The sequence below is a fragment of the Schistosoma haematobium genome, chromosome 4 (genome assembly GCF_000699445.3).
Source record: "Schistosoma haematobium chromosome 4, whole genome shotgun sequence".
NCBI lineage: Eukaryota > Metazoa > Platyhelminthes > Trematoda > Strigeidida > Schistosomatidae > Schistosoma > Schistosoma haematobium.
This window is the reverse complement of record NC_067199.1, coordinates 24,648,648-24,664,759: the sequence shown is the minus strand read 5'-3', so window position 1 is coordinate 24,664,759 and position 16,112 is coordinate 24,648,648. Positions and strand designations below refer to the sequence as shown.

General features: G+C 29.3%; 1 protein-coding gene across 1 annotated transcript in view; it reads left to right on the top strand.

The window, feature by feature from the left end:
- CA10_2 (Carbonic anhydrase- protein 10) overlaps window positions 1-16,112 on the top strand; it is a 36,945-nt gene extending 20,833 nt beyond the window's left edge. Inside the window, exons 9-16 of the mRNA XM_051216042.1 lie at window positions 15-54; window positions 1,303-4,001; window positions 4,588-4,610; window positions 6,939-7,218; window positions 7,265-12,916; window positions 14,235-14,273; window positions 14,504-14,520; window positions 15,923-16,112. Of these exons, the coding sequence (XP_051066595.1) occupies window positions 15-54; window positions 1,303-1,328 (66 nt within the window). The 3' untranslated portion in view covers window positions 1,329-4,001; window positions 4,588-4,610; window positions 6,939-7,218; ... (2 more) ...; window positions 14,504-14,520; window positions 15,923-16,112. The remainder of the gene's footprint in view (window positions 1-14; window positions 55-1,302; window positions 4,002-4,587; window positions 4,611-6,938; window positions 7,219-7,264; window positions 12,917-14,234; window positions 14,274-14,503; window positions 14,521-15,922) is intronic.

The window sequence follows — 16,112 nt, the reverse complement described above, 5'->3', positions numbered from 1 at the left end:
GTTTTATTTGTAAGCAACCATACTGCTCAATGCAATCTAGACGATCTTACATTGGTAAGTTTAAAATACATTTTGTATATTAATTATAAGAAATCACAATAAATTAAAATGTGTGTATAATTAGTTAGTGAAACATTTGTTTGTTAGATATAAAGGTTTTTCCTTTGATTTTAAAACGAACTATTTGTTTAAGCAAAGATGGATAGTCGCTGGCAGTGGAATCAAGGACGCGCGTTTTATTCTATTTGGAACTGCTAGCCACTATCCATCTTTGCTTAAAAGCTTGTGCTTTAGGCTATATCAAGGCAATCCGCACAGGATGCACATATTCCAACATGAGACTGATCAATTGCGGTCCTAAATAACAATCGGAAGACACAAGTAAAACAACACCAAGTGAAATATTTGTTTGTTTGTTTTTCAAAATCTATTGTACTCATTCTTTAATTTAACTTATTTTACTAGTAAGACGAAAAAAGGTTACAATGTGAGTCACATCACATAAAATAGAAATGAATTAGCTATAATTACATATGTCACATGTTAGTTATACATTTATCTATTTATCGTTTTAGCAACAAAATGAAATAATGTAAGAAATTTGACTGATTGTGAATATTTCAAATCTAATTTCATTGAATAGTATAGTATAAGCTGAATTTTCTAATTAGTTAATGATGATATGATGTGTAGTATGTGTAGTGGCTGCGCTTCGTTGACTGATCACCTTCGTAACCGTTATCATATAATCATTAGGTAAAGAGAAGCAGCGACTACAGTTTTATTAGCAGATAACTCAGACCACAGAGTAGCGAACCGAGAGTGTAGAGTGTTAAATGTACATGTATATATATAGGGAACTGAATGGATCATCCAATCAATTAAGGAAATAATAATAATGCTAGCAGAATGAATATATGAGTAGGCGGTAAGCAATGTTCAAGCATACATATTTCACATAAGCAAAACAATAATAAAGGTACAATAAGTTGTTCTAGTAAGAATGACTTTGTCCGCTAAGCTAACAAAAGGGCTTAACTGAGTTGAATGAGAACAAACTAAATTGCACGTGAGTTGCTATATATGTAAAACCAAATCATATTGTTGTTTAACATCCTCTTCGCATATTGTAGGAGAAAAATCATTTATATTGTTGTACAATAATTCTTATTTTAAAACTATTACACAAAAGTATTTGTTTTCTATTTGTGTTTTATTCTTATGGCCTGTTCCAAAATTCTTACTTCATCTCAATTATTTGAATGGGAACGATAACATCATTTTGATAAAATGTTTCAATAGTATCAAAGAAAACTCTTGAAAACTAAAGATTTTGGTCAGTATATTATGATCTTATTGAATGAGGATACATGAATTCAAAAGGTTTCATAGAAAGAGATGTTATTTTATACGAAACCAATTATCTAAGTTGTTCTACTTCCTAAAAGACAATTTTCTGAAACGAATGATGAAAAAAACTCGAAGGAATAATCTGAATTATTTATTCAAAACAAATAATATAAAATTTGATTCAGATCATTACACTTTAGTAGTAAAATAGTTGCTGTACTCAGGAAAGAAAAGACTGATTCTTGTTTTTATTATCTTTTATCATCTACCTCATATTACTAGTAAAGTATTCAGATTGTTAGTGAATGAATAAAAATAATAAGTTTGTATACCTCGACAATACATAACCTAATTTATTGTCAATACTTTTTATGAACTTTTATTAACTCTTATTCCATATCTTGTTCGTTTGACTTACTATGTAAAACAAAAGACGACAAATAATTGTGATAAAATAAAATATTTCATGGGTGTTGTATAAAACTTTGATTTGAATTCATTCTAGTTATTCGATCAACAGGAGAACAAGTATGGTTATTGTTACCTTTTTTTAAATTTTAATTTACTTAATGTTAATGATATGTAGCTATGAATGAAACTAAACAAAACAATAGAATGTTTTACAACATACTTTCATTACATTGAAAAAAAGGTGTTTAATCGTGGAAAATAACACTTTCGTTAACATTAATGAGTTCCCTTTGTTATAGTAATTTGTGAATATCACTATCATAGTCTATTTGGATGAATGCATTTTAAAAGAAAATTTATATATACGGAAACTTTATATGGTTGGTAATTGTAATGATAAGTTCTCAACAGAATACTAATTGTTATGCATAATCATTTACAAAATGATTTCAATTTGGTCAACAACAAAAAACAAACAAACAAACTCTGTATCTGACACTATACAAGTTGTTTATTATTTATTCAATGAGATAGTTATAAATGTTTTCTTAACCAAAATATTATTTCATGTATTCCATGTTGAAAGCACAATAACTTTAAAAGACATTTTCTTTTCTCTCTTTAAATTCAAGTATATTTTCGTTTCCAAAAAGAAAAAGAAACAAAAAACAAATCTCCACTTTTTAAAATTCCTACCCATCTATATTTTTGGCTAAATAAATTTTATTATTATTAAATAAAGGTTCAACATGATTAATAAGAGAGATATTAAAGATTCCCATTGTGAAAATTAGAACAACATATGTAAGTGAACAATTGTTTTCAAATAGATCATCATCAGGCTTTACTCTAATATATATGAATATTTATACGAAAATGTTAAACCAATCAAAACAATTTAAGTCAACAATCACAATGAAATAGAATATATCACCGCAAATAATTGGTAAAAGTATAAGTTGATAGTAGGAAGATAGGTGTACTGATAATAGTAAGAATAATAAAATACAATAACAAAAGTCATATCAATAGTTAAACATCTAATTGATAGCGGTCACACTGTAGACAAATCGAAGTCATTTAGAGTGAGCTTCGCATAACTCCATCATTTCCCGGTGGATTTCGTTCCCCTCTCTTAAATATAGCTGAAGCCATAGGAATTCGCACATTTAACCCCAATTTATGTGTACGGAGGAAATTCGTGATCCTTCTATCCCTTTAATGGCCGGATATAACTAATGACAATTGTTTTTATAAATTTTGTTTTATTTTTTTGTCATTAGCATTATTTTCACACCCGTATTTGTTTGCAATTTTCCGCCTTTTTCCGTTTGTATTCTTCACTATTTAATTATTTACACACTTCATATTACGTAATGGTTTCAATGTTTTGTGATGATTATTCTAAGTTTATTCACTCACGTTTGATCTTGTATTTCCAATGTTTAACTATTGATATGACTTTTGTTATTGTATTTTATTATTCTTACTATTATCAGTACACCTATCTTCCTACTATCAACTTATACTTTTACCAATTATTTGCGGTGATATATTCTATTTCATTGTGATTGTTGACTTAAATTGTTTTGATTGGTTTAACATTTTCGTATAAATATTCATATATATTAGAGTAAAGCCTGATGGAACTCGGCTTTCATCATGAGGCGTCATAACTCTTCTAAACAAACCAGATCCCAGCAGAGGAGGGAATCAGGAAGAAGCGCTCGAATTGGATAGGACACACATTGAGGAAAGCACCCAACTGCGTCACAAGACAAGCCCTCACATGGAAACATCAAGGCCAAAGGAAAAGAGAAATACCAAAGGACACAATACGCCGCGAAATAGAGATAGACATGAGTAAAATAAACAAGAATTGGATAGAACTAGAAAGGAAGGCCCAGGATATAGTGGGTTGGAGAATGCTGGTCAGTGGCCTATGCTTCATTGGGAGTCACAGTCGTAAGTAAGTAAGTAAGTAAAGCCTGATAATAATCTAATTGAAAACAATCGTTTATTTTAAAAAAAAATATGACTATTTTTTAATGTTTACTCTAACTTATGCATAAAAGAAAATATTGTGATAAAAAGAAAACTTTCATTTAAATCTCAGTAAAACAAGGAAATTTATTTATAAAGACGAAAAGACTCATTGAAAAAAAGCATTTCTCGCCTACATTTTTAATTTTTGACTTTAATTCTTATTTGTATTGTAGATATAAATAGATTTCAACAAGGTAACATTACTCACTTTAGAAGAAAAAAAGAGAGAAAAAAATGAAGAGAAATCCTTTTTTTCAATGACTCTTTTCGTCTTTATAAACAAATTTCCTTGTTTTATTGAGATTTACATTAAATGTTTTTTTTTGGCGAGACTATAATTTATGGACGAATTAATCAGATTTACAATAGCGGGTCTAAATAGAGTTTTGGCATTATAGCTAAAGTGAGTTCGTGATGAAAACTCTAAATCTAATTCCTAACCCTAACCATCAGCTGTAAATCATAATCCTTATTTTTCAGACTGCTTTATAACCATCATTTGGTTCTAGTTATAACATTTAAACTCTCAAAGTCACTTTAGCGTTGCTCAAATGTCCATAAATTATAGTCTCACCAAAATGTATATGAGGTAATTATAAAATTACTTAAGCCAATAGATTTCCATGTTTGTCTATTTAAAAACAAAAAACGAATAATTGATCATTGAAATGTCATTTACATTATGTTGTAGAAAAATTAAAATAAAATTATTATTGGACATTTTAAAAGTCTTATGTTGTATTAAATGAAATTGGTAACAACTTTTTTTCAATTTTAAAGATGCTACATAGAAATGTATAGATGTAAGTTCTTTTTTTTTCTAACTCACTTTTGTTATAAACTGAACTGATAAGACACCGTGAATGATAATCTGGCTTAATTTTTGGGAACATGAAACAATCCACCAGTTTTCAGAAAACTACAATCCACATACAAAATATAGACAATATATAATATAACATTAAAATATCTACTGTTACCTTAAAAGAAACAGGAGAAATCACAGCAAATCTGATCTATGAGTGTGATAAGTAAAAGTGATCATCAAATTTGTATGTTGTGTATGAAAATTTCTTACTCGATTTCGAGAATAATTCATCGTGGGTACGACATCAAATTTTTCTAAATAAATGATCCTCTAAGCCACTTTATGTATATTAAGTAAAGATTGTTTTAAAAGCTAATTGTAGAACCTAATGAGAAAGAATACTCTTCGTTTATATAATTATGTTTTAATATCATGAGAATTTTTCAGCGATTAAAACGAGAATATTTTACTACATAGTTGCAACGGTTCAAAACTAAATGTTTTGACTAATAATCATATAAACTAGACTTTCTGAGTAACTTCGATTTTGTTTTGTTTTAAAATCATTAGGAGATTTCATTAAATGATTTGTAATAAAGACACGAATTAAACATGAAATTTTAGTCGTGAGTGTAGATCATCATTCAGCAACTGAATGAATCTTAATATTTTCTGTAATCAACCACTATTGAGACAACAGGGATTTTATTTTAGCCGCAATGTCTCATATGTCTTTCTCTAAACATTTAAGAGAAAATGGATATGTGTCTAAAGTGCGCTATTCATTTAACCCATAGAATAGAACAAGTGTTCACTAATCCTTCGATACCCTGATTGAGTTTATTATATAACCTACTGAAAAATAGTTGTTATTCACAAATGTTCTCTGAAGTTGACATGTATCTCAATTTCCCATCTAGTCACTTAGCCCTGTAGTGAACAAAACACGAGTGGGGACAATCGAATGTATTTAACACAAAATTACAGGACTTGTTAATAAAACGTAACAACCATAAAGTAAATGCTTAATTTGCAAAATGTCCACGAACTGTCTCAAAATGACTCAAACTTCGTTTTCATACAAATCGCATCCTGCTTCCGTTCTTTACTGTTCGATCCTCATGTCTCTCTGCTGCCAGACCTTCTGTTTACGACTAACATCATATACTACTTATGTCAATATAAGTAGCACACACCACAGCCCTATTTAATTTTTGTCAGAAAATCATGTATTTATTTGTTGAATTAGATTGAATAATAGTTTCATATTTGTGGCTAACCCTGGAAATGCAATTTTTAAGTTTTATCTACACTGGTCATTCATCGAACGTATTTCACTGCAGATTTCAGTACTACTTTAATTCACCTTAAAACTGATTTATGTTATTTACGTTGTGACTGAACGGTTGTGGAAATAAAACGGAAGTATTTGAATTAAACAGTGTTATTAAATATTATTAAACAGATAAAAATATAATCGAATGAATTAGAGTTAGAAGCATGCATAACTCTATAAATAATCTAGTAAAATGAAATCTTATTTTTGCATAGCTGTGTCCATCAAATCAAAAGATATCATGTGGTATGCTTCATGATAATAATTACCAATAAGTATTTAGAGTATTTGGTAAATGTAATCGACAACCAATTTTTTACTCGAAATCAATTATTATTTATTTAAATTATCGATAGGCGGCATTATTGTTTAGTGGTTTTCATTCGATAATGATTATAATCTGAATGTAATGAACGAGGACTCAAATGGGGACAACCGATTGATTATTTTATGCAAAATTATAGAATAACTTGGTAAAATATAAGAACCATAAATTAAATCCTTCACTTGAAATTCTCTCATCAACGATCCTCTACATTCTGTCGGATTCTTCCAATTTACAATTCCTTTATATTTCCCTTTCTGTTTTCTTCGATTTGGTCTTCTTAGCCTTCTTACGTCAGTCATTGAACATTAGATTGGTGTTACGCACTACTTTTGTCAACAGACATAAATAGTATACACCACATAGGTAATGTTCAAACAGTCAATAACTTATCATACCGCATATGAATAATACAATTGAAGCCAAAACTAGGCAACTCAGGTTACAGAATAACATAATCAATAATCCTGACATTGATAGTTTCTATTCTACCTAAACAAGGAAGTTCAATTCTATGTGTATAAGAATGAGTGAGAGTCTGGTTGCTGAACAGCAATTTTTCAACAATTAATATTTCTAACATTCAGTTCATTTATCTATAGAAATGGTTTTATTCACTTCACTTGATTAGTTTCAAGTATTTATTTATTGTTTTGCTTTAGAAGTACACCAGTCAACCAAAACACTTGGTATCTGCAAGTTAGAGTTTTGTTATACAATTAATGACAAAAGATTTACTAATTAGAATATAAATGGCCGATATACTAAATTCATGTCAGTCTCTATTTTTGGAAAAATCAAATGTTTTGAATAAACATACAACTTGCATTTTCAGTAAGCTACTATCTGTGATGGTGATTGCCTTAGACTTCGATCGAACTAAATCGATTACTTCTGTCGTTTAGTGTAAATTAATCCTTCACCATCGAGAATTTCGCTAAAGTAAGTAAATGAAATTCGTTCAAATAACATACACTAATTCATTCAGGTATGAAGCTCTAATATGTAGAGTTTCCACTGATCACAAATTATAATTATCATTGATCTAACCATATTCAAATGAGGATGAAACGGTTCAATTTTTTTCAGTTTGAATGGATGATCTCGGATTACAACAACTGTTATTCAAATAAGAGCTCACTTCTGTGTGAGATGATTAATCTTAATAAACATTTTATCGAATCAAGCTTCTCTGACTGGTCACAATTATTTGACAAGAAACTGTTACTCTACACAAATTACGCCATGGCTTCAAAATGAATCAATTTAGTTTAAAAAGCGGAATTTAGATGATAATGAATGACTGTTTTACAAAACCTCATTAATACAGGCTATCGAATGACGGTTATTAAAAAAAAGCCACATTACATCATACTACAAGTTCTACTGTACTATCTTTGAAATTCATCAGGTTGCTCAAAGTCATTTATTAAGATTGTTACTTTTAAAACGCTTGAAATAATTTGTGGAATCAGTATCTAAACCCTAGTATCACATTTCATGATAATTTGGTGCGCAACCTGGTATAAAACTTTCCTTAAAATCGAAATCTATGTCTGTAACGAGTAACTGATTAGCAGTAGCTTTTAATTTATAAATGAAATGTTATTGCTAATAGGATTGAAACACAAGATCCTCCATTTTAGTTACTGTAAAGTCATTCTCAAGCTATGGTACATAAACTGCCGCAGTTCCGTTGTCATAAAGATTAACTTTTTAAAACAAATTGAGTAAACATAACAAAAATTTCGCAGAATCTGTTAAGGTAATATATCCTGTACAGGATGAAGTATCACGCTCTTCAAAAAACAGCTGTAAAATCAGAACACGGAAAACAGGAAATTAGTACATGTGTTCGTACCGGCAATAAACAACAAAGAATAAAAAAATTTAAAAATTTTTTGAAAATGAATGTTTTGGAAACAAACAACAAAAACGATTGTATTCAAAATACTTCATAATCGGTAAAACGGTACAGGCTTGTCAAAGAGTCTTATCTATTTAGGTGAATCAGTGACAAAAATTCATTGGAAACATAAGTCTCAATTTCAGTGTACTTATATGTTGTTGAAGTCCAGGAAACAATTCAAAAATTAAAAATAGTATAACGTTTATCATAAGTTCACATTTGTTTAGTAGATCTATTGAATGTTTTGATACATTTGCGTTTGCTCAACATTAGTGATTTAGCGTAAGTTTGATTTGGCAACGATAAAATACATAATCATGAGTACTTTAACAATCTACAGTTGATGTGCTCGTGTCGAAGTATCGATTTTCTGTCAATTTTGAAATAATATTTGTGTTAATTTGATGAATAGAAATATAAATGCGATGGAATCCTATATATATAGAAAATGCTTGAAGTGGATAAGTAATTCTGTTGACTGTGACTTTTCAAATATTATGTATCATGACACTAAAAAATCATTTATACGTATTGGTTGTTTTAATCTTTTCGCTAATATTTATGACTGCAATTATTCAGTCTCTTCTGGTACATGTCCATTAAGTGAGGATTGCCTCCATATTGTCGCTAGGTTACAAGCAACGTTAAGCAAAGATAAATTAAAATTAACCCCTCGTTACCAACCAGTAGCTATCTGGACTTGACAGCTAAGTAGCTAATGGGTGGTATTTGAAACGAACGGTAGTGATCTCGGATCTCGGGATGAATGTCGTCTCTTGGTTCGAAGTGCATCCAGCTAACGAGTCCCACATGGAACAAAATGTGTTTTCTGAATTCCAGTGCTAGCTACCATGCATGTCCGCTTAAATGACTATTTTTCATTCAAAAACAAATGATTATCTTTTTGAAAGGATACATTTTTCATTCATAGTTATTTCGTTTTCATTCTTGATTATATCTCCTACATTTTGCATAATTTGCCTTCAACTGACTATCATTAGGTTGTTCATTATTAAGAATTAAAGAACTACTTTGAAAAAATTCTCATAGCAACAATTTTGATTAAATTCTCCATAAATTGTTGTACTATAATCTCAAGAATAAACGGGTAAGTTGTTTGCTGACTGTTGAGTGTTAATCATTTTATTTATTGAATATAATTACTCGTTTTTTTTCGTAGAAAATAAAGTGTATCTAAAATTATTAATAAACAAAGTTGATTATTCTATTTAATCCAAATATACCAGCTAAACTAATTGAAATACACATCAATCAACATACACTCCTTTCAGTTTTTCTAATATGAAAAAACAACATATCAATTTGACAACTATAATGACCAATGTTAGATTAATAATATCAAGAGAAAAAGATTATAATGCAGTGATTTGACGATTGTTTAAGAAATACAATCTACAATGTTTATATCATTAAACTACCAACAGAAGTAATAAAGTATGAACATCACTTCCTGTTAATGAAACATATTAGGAAACAACTTAACAAACAGTATAACTTTCTTCTGTATGACATAGATATTCAATATATAATAGTCATATGAGAGCTTATTTTGTCGCTTAAATTTTGCTTTCAATGTCTCATTAATTATCGAGTTTCATACGAAAAAATCAAGACATATCAATTCAAGTTTAATCATATCAATCAAAAATCAGAAGTATAGAAAACTATTTGAAAATGAAATACAAGTTTCATGACTAAGTTTTTCCAATGTTTTTTTCTTTGTTAGTCATTCAATTGTATCTTATGTTCTGAACACTGCTTGATGTCAATGAAATACATCTAGTTAGCAATGAAATTGCAATTCGTTTAGAAATTGATACGCACCATAATAAAGATATCAACACTGTGGTTCAAGAGTATCTGGGTGCAGGGTATTAAAAAAAGACAATCACATCTACAACTAGCCGTTATTCTAAATATATTCAATAGGCTAGTGTGTGACTAATCGAGAAATAGAATCAAAAGAAACTGTTAGTTTACATTTCTTAGTGTTGATATTCGATAAACATCAATTTATGTATATAATGAATACTTTTTGCTGTTTATTGAAAATTAAAAAATTTTAGAAGTGTGTTGTTGTCTAAACGTGTATGATTTGAATATTACTACTATAAATAATAGATTATTGATTTTTTTATTGTCGTATAATGTTCTCAGTAGACATCGATCATTTGTTTCACAAATGAGAACTTATTCACTAACACTATAAATCATGATGTTGAAAAACACAAAAAGTTACATGACACTTATGTATACTTGACAGTTTATTGAAGATAATTCAGAGGCCATTGAATTTCTGAAGTCATTATGACTGAATAATACATATATATCTATTTCATTACAATTCTTACCATTCAAACTTCTCCTAGATAAACGTTTACAGTTATTATCTCGGTTAAAAACATTGATCTTGATCTTTTGCATACCCTTCTAGTGAAACATACATATTTGAGTCAACTTATGATTGCTATCACTCTAGAATACTGTTGTGCAACATTTCAATAATGAAACAGACAATACTCATAGACTTTATCTTCATCCGATATTTAACCTCTACGTCGCATACCTATTTCTTATGCTTATTAATAATTACAATTATAATGAATGTCATACCAAACTAGATTATTCTAAGGAGACTTTATGCCTCCTGCATATTAATTGATATGAATTCAATAAATAATCATATTTATTTAAATTAACATTGACTTATTAGTTAAGTTTTCATTTAGTTAGTACTTCATAATCATTGAATTTCAGTGATCAGGTAGATATAATGAATGATAGAATAGTTTACTACCTGCCATTGTTTTCAAGTTTATAAATTAAAGAAATCATCAATTCATTATATCGTCAAGATGATTGCAATTATAGTGTTTACAGTTGACTTTGAACTTTTAAAGTATAGAAATTTATCTATGGAGTATAAAAGGAGATTATTAAGTCATGAAAAACTAATAGAAAAACTTGTTACACTAAATAAACTACGTTATGAATATATATACTCATTACCCAGAATCACAGCCTGTTTTTCAAAACAGATCGATGTTTTAAATACCTTTTTTTGTTCATTTCATATGCTATTTCAGTCTACCTGTATACATTCATTGATTCGTTCAGACCTGTTTTTTATTTGATCACATAATATATGTGTTGTTCTGTTGTACTATTGAAACTTGGATTCATTTTGATTTGGTTATTTATTCTCTGAAGAAGTGACTTACACTAAGTCACGAAACATCAGAAAATCCAATTTTTCTACTCATTAGCATATTACAAATATATTAATTTATTTATCATTGTAAATCATGGTAAATTCTTTACCAAATTCTATCAAATGAATTTTGTGATTTTAAACAAGATTATCATTATTATTATTATTATTAAAATAGAATTGCAAATATACTTCAAATTGTATTAAGCATTAAACATTTAACCACAAATATGCATAAACATATGATAATCATTTATTCATTTATTTTAAACAATCTTTAGACAACTTTGATAATTTAATAAACAAAAATAGTAACTAAGATAAATTTATGTAATTCATGTCAATAACTTTGATAAATTTCATTCCAAAAAAACAATTTCGTTTTATCGACAGTACTGTCGTGAACAGAACACGGGTGGGGACAACCGAATGTATTTAACACAAAATTACAGAGCTTGTTAATAAAATCTAACAATCAAATAGTAAATACGTAAGTTCCAAAATTTCCATCAATTGTCTCATAATGACTGAGAATTCACTGTTCTTGCATTTTCATACAAATCGCATTCTGTTTCAATTCTCTACTTTTCCATCCTCTTATCTCTCTGCTGCCAGACCTTCTGTTCACGACTAACATCATATACTACTTATGTCAATTTAAGTGGCACACACCACAATACTACTTACAAAATTATAATGTCAAATTTGATTAAATGAATGACATTTATTGACAGTTAATGTATAATGTAAATAATTAACGAATAAAATAGTATACCATGGTTTTGTTTATTTCGTTTTCTTATTTTCTAGTTTAATCATCTATTAAAACATTCATTAACATTTAAGACAGTAATATAATTATTTTAAACAAAAAAATAAATAAATAAACATTCTAAAGGTAACAGTTAACGTTTTTGGTTTACAAGTATAAATTTTGTACAACTATAACTTACTAATTTTATGATAGTAAACAACTCAATCATTTTAAACAATATTATTGATTTATAAGCAAAGATGAATAGTGGATAACAGCGGAATCTAGGATGCACGTTATGCACAGTATGCATATACGCCAATAATTGCAGTCCTAAATATCAATGAGAAGATTGAAGTAAAACTATACTAAGTGAATTTAAATTTCACCCGATCGCACAAGCCAGTGACTATCAAGACTCAGTAGGTAAGTGGATAAAGCGATGGCGTTTGAAGTGAACGGTAGTGGGTTTGAGCCCCAAATTGGATGGAACGAGCGTCCTGGATTCCACTGCTAGCCACTATCCATGTTTGCCTATAAGGCTTGTAAATTAAGGCAATATCGAGGCAATACACGCAGTATGTACATATGTCAATAAGAGACTGATCAGTTGTATTCCTAAACACCAATGGGAAGATTCAAGTAAAACAATGCCAAGTGAATTAATATTATTCATTTGTTTTGAAGTAATTGTATTTCACTTATTATTTTTCTTATTATTTGTTGCTGTAATATATGGAAAAATGTAAATGTAATTATGTTTTTCATTGAAATATTAATGATGTATTCATGTATACATTTAACTGTTTAATTGTTTTCTAAAAACATCCACTGAGATTATTGTATTTTGGTGTATTGAAGTTGATTTTCGATTTAAGTGATAATCTATTTTAACTAAGGTTTGATATGCAAGTTAGACTTTAGATTCAGTTAACCTGAAGTAATTTCCATCACAGCTTATAATGAGCACTTTTAACGACATTTGAATCAACAGTGATATTGACACAGTTTGTTTACTCAACAGGTCTTCCGAGTATCGTGTAAATATATTAAAATCTGCCAAAGTATTGACAATATTTACGTATTTTGGAGAAATATTTTCTTCCAAAGAATTCCATTATCAATTAAATGGGTAAATTGTACAAACTAAGCAAGGCTGTGTTACGTATGTATTCTCTATTAAATTAATTTCCATGTTTGCATTCGGCTAATTCCATTTTTAGTATATCTTGAGGCTTTTAGTCTGTACGTTGTTTCTCTGCAACCATTTACTGAAACAAACTGAGTATTCTAGAAAACGATTTCACAAATTTGGTTTTATAGAACGTATATCAAAAATAATACCTTAAAAGTTTTTACAATAAGTAATACTGTGATAAAAATTCTTTTAAAACTGAGTTTGTATACTAAGTAAAAAGAATAAGTCCTTTCAACTCTGAATTAATAGGATTATGTTACCATTAGTTAAAGAAAATAAGTACTTGCCAGATGTTATTACTTGTAAACTGAAAAACCCCATAAATTGATAGTTTTTTTAATGGTCAAAAGTAATCACATAGAATAAGTTCGAAGTCAGTCTAATTCGCAAAAGTCTGAGCGAAACTGTACAGTAGAGAAATTCAATTAGAATGAATCTTATTTCATTGAAAAAAATAACAATCGAAATCGATTGTCAATAATTATCTTATCTTCCACTTCATTTACAACTCAACTGCATGTAGAACAGAACTATGTAGAATTCTAAATATCTACAATTAAAATTTCTTTTAGAATAGTTTACTTTCACTAAGTATGATTTCTTTCAAGTCAACTTTTTCTTACTCTAATTCGTGAAAGAATCTACGGGCCACGTTATAAAAAAGGTTATCACAATATTATATAAATCAATGGCATAGTAAAATATCAAGAATTCACATTATATTAGATTGTTAGTTAATTTTCAAATCAAAAACGAAACACTTGTCTTATATTCTGAAATATATGTATAAACATGGTTGATTTCTATCTATTTCTGACAACAATGTCTTTTCAAAATGTCATACAAAAGTTTAATTTTATTTCAGATGATTAATGATCTCTTTTTACGATTAAAGAAATCTAAGGTAACAATAATTTGAAGTTTACGTTTCTTTTTTTTCTTAATTTTCACACTTCTGATTCTTTTGACCCAATTTTATTGTAGGCGCCTTTTTTAATTACGTTAATTTATGAACTGTTATTTATAGAAAGTTATTGAAAATTTGTTTTATTAGAGTATAATCAGAAATATTTTAAAATGAACACTCTATATGACTAGATCTTTTTTTTTTGTGTTTGTTTGATATCAAAACAGAACATGAATGAAGAATGGTATACATTTTATTATTTGATAATGAAATAACCCTAGTATTTTTGACAAAATGTTTTTCAATAGTTGAAATCATGAGTCAATTAAAGCTAGACCACCATGGAAAATGTGGAAGCACTGGACAGCCGTTTCATCCCACTATGGGACTCCTCACCAGCGCATTCACGATCCCGCCTCACGAGATTCAAATCCAGGACCTAACGGTCGCGTGCGCGAACAATCAGCTTATAGAAGAAGTGACCAGTGGAGTTCAACCTGGTCCGTTGTGAGATAGCAACTCACTGAAGTCAATGATAGATATGTCGCTTAATTTCGAGGATTAGTTGAACTTATATATCAACACCGTTGGATACCAGCAGGCTCAGTGGTACAGAGGGTGAACGTTCGCGCGCGAAAACAATACGTCTTGGATTCGAGTCTCACGGGGCGGGGTCGTGGATTCTCACTGCTTTTCAGTGCTTTCAGGTTTTTCATGGTGTTCTAGCTTTGTAGTGTCAGTCATTATTTTAAGCCCATATACTTTATTCTAACTTTCGGACTGCACAATCTATTCATTCTACTTGAGTCATATTTTGACCTTGTCAATTATTCGCTTATCAGTCTTGACTGTTTTTATATGAGCGTATATGTGTTTACACTTCATATTTCATGTCTCATCACATGTCTGTGGTTTATTTTGTCTGCCTATAAATATTGCGTAACGCCTGGCTAGAAATGGAGTTGGCTTCCCAGCCATCTTCCCTGGGCGTCGTTTTGCTTTGCTCTATTTCATTCGCTTCATATATAAAATATATGTATTCACAATTCCATTCTCGTTATTCGACTTACATAATTCCGTTATTGACTAACGCGATTAAAGTCGATGATTATATATGAGGATAGGTGACATATATATTTCAACAACAATCATCATTACGATCTAAATGGAGTCAGATACACGGGCCACTAAATTGGAGAGCCCTTTCGACACCGTTCGATCTAAACGACGACAGAACTGCGGGCCTCCACTAGAGCTTCAATTGACTCATGTTCTCAACTAATAAAAGTGTATTTTGTAGTAAACTGTCTTTACTGTATATTATATTGTCTACAATACATGAACCAGCCAAACAATATTTAAGGTGCTTAATTAAAATAGACAAAGCGTAACTTTAGCTTTTGTTTTCTTCATAAGGAAATATCACTATGGAGTAGTTTCCAAAATTACTTCCTTCTTAATAAATAACATATTTAGGGCCGATAAAAGATGAAATAAAATTAGGATAAAACTTAACAACTTGAAATCGATTTAAAACTTCTGTAGAAGAATATAAAAAAAGTCGATCTGGTCATCCCAAAACATTTCTTATTTCAAATTATTTACTTAAGGATATAGATAACCACTTCTTTTCGTCCATAAATCAGGAATAGTAAATACTTGGGAAGAACGTTTCAGTTGGTCAGATGAAGGTTTTTATGCAGTACCAACAATATATTTATGAAAACAACCAGACAGTTGAACTTTAGCATCCAAGTTGTAGAGTAAATAACATTTAAAAATTGTCAATGTCTTAATTTTTTTTACTACTTCAAAATTATAACATGTTCATGTCCT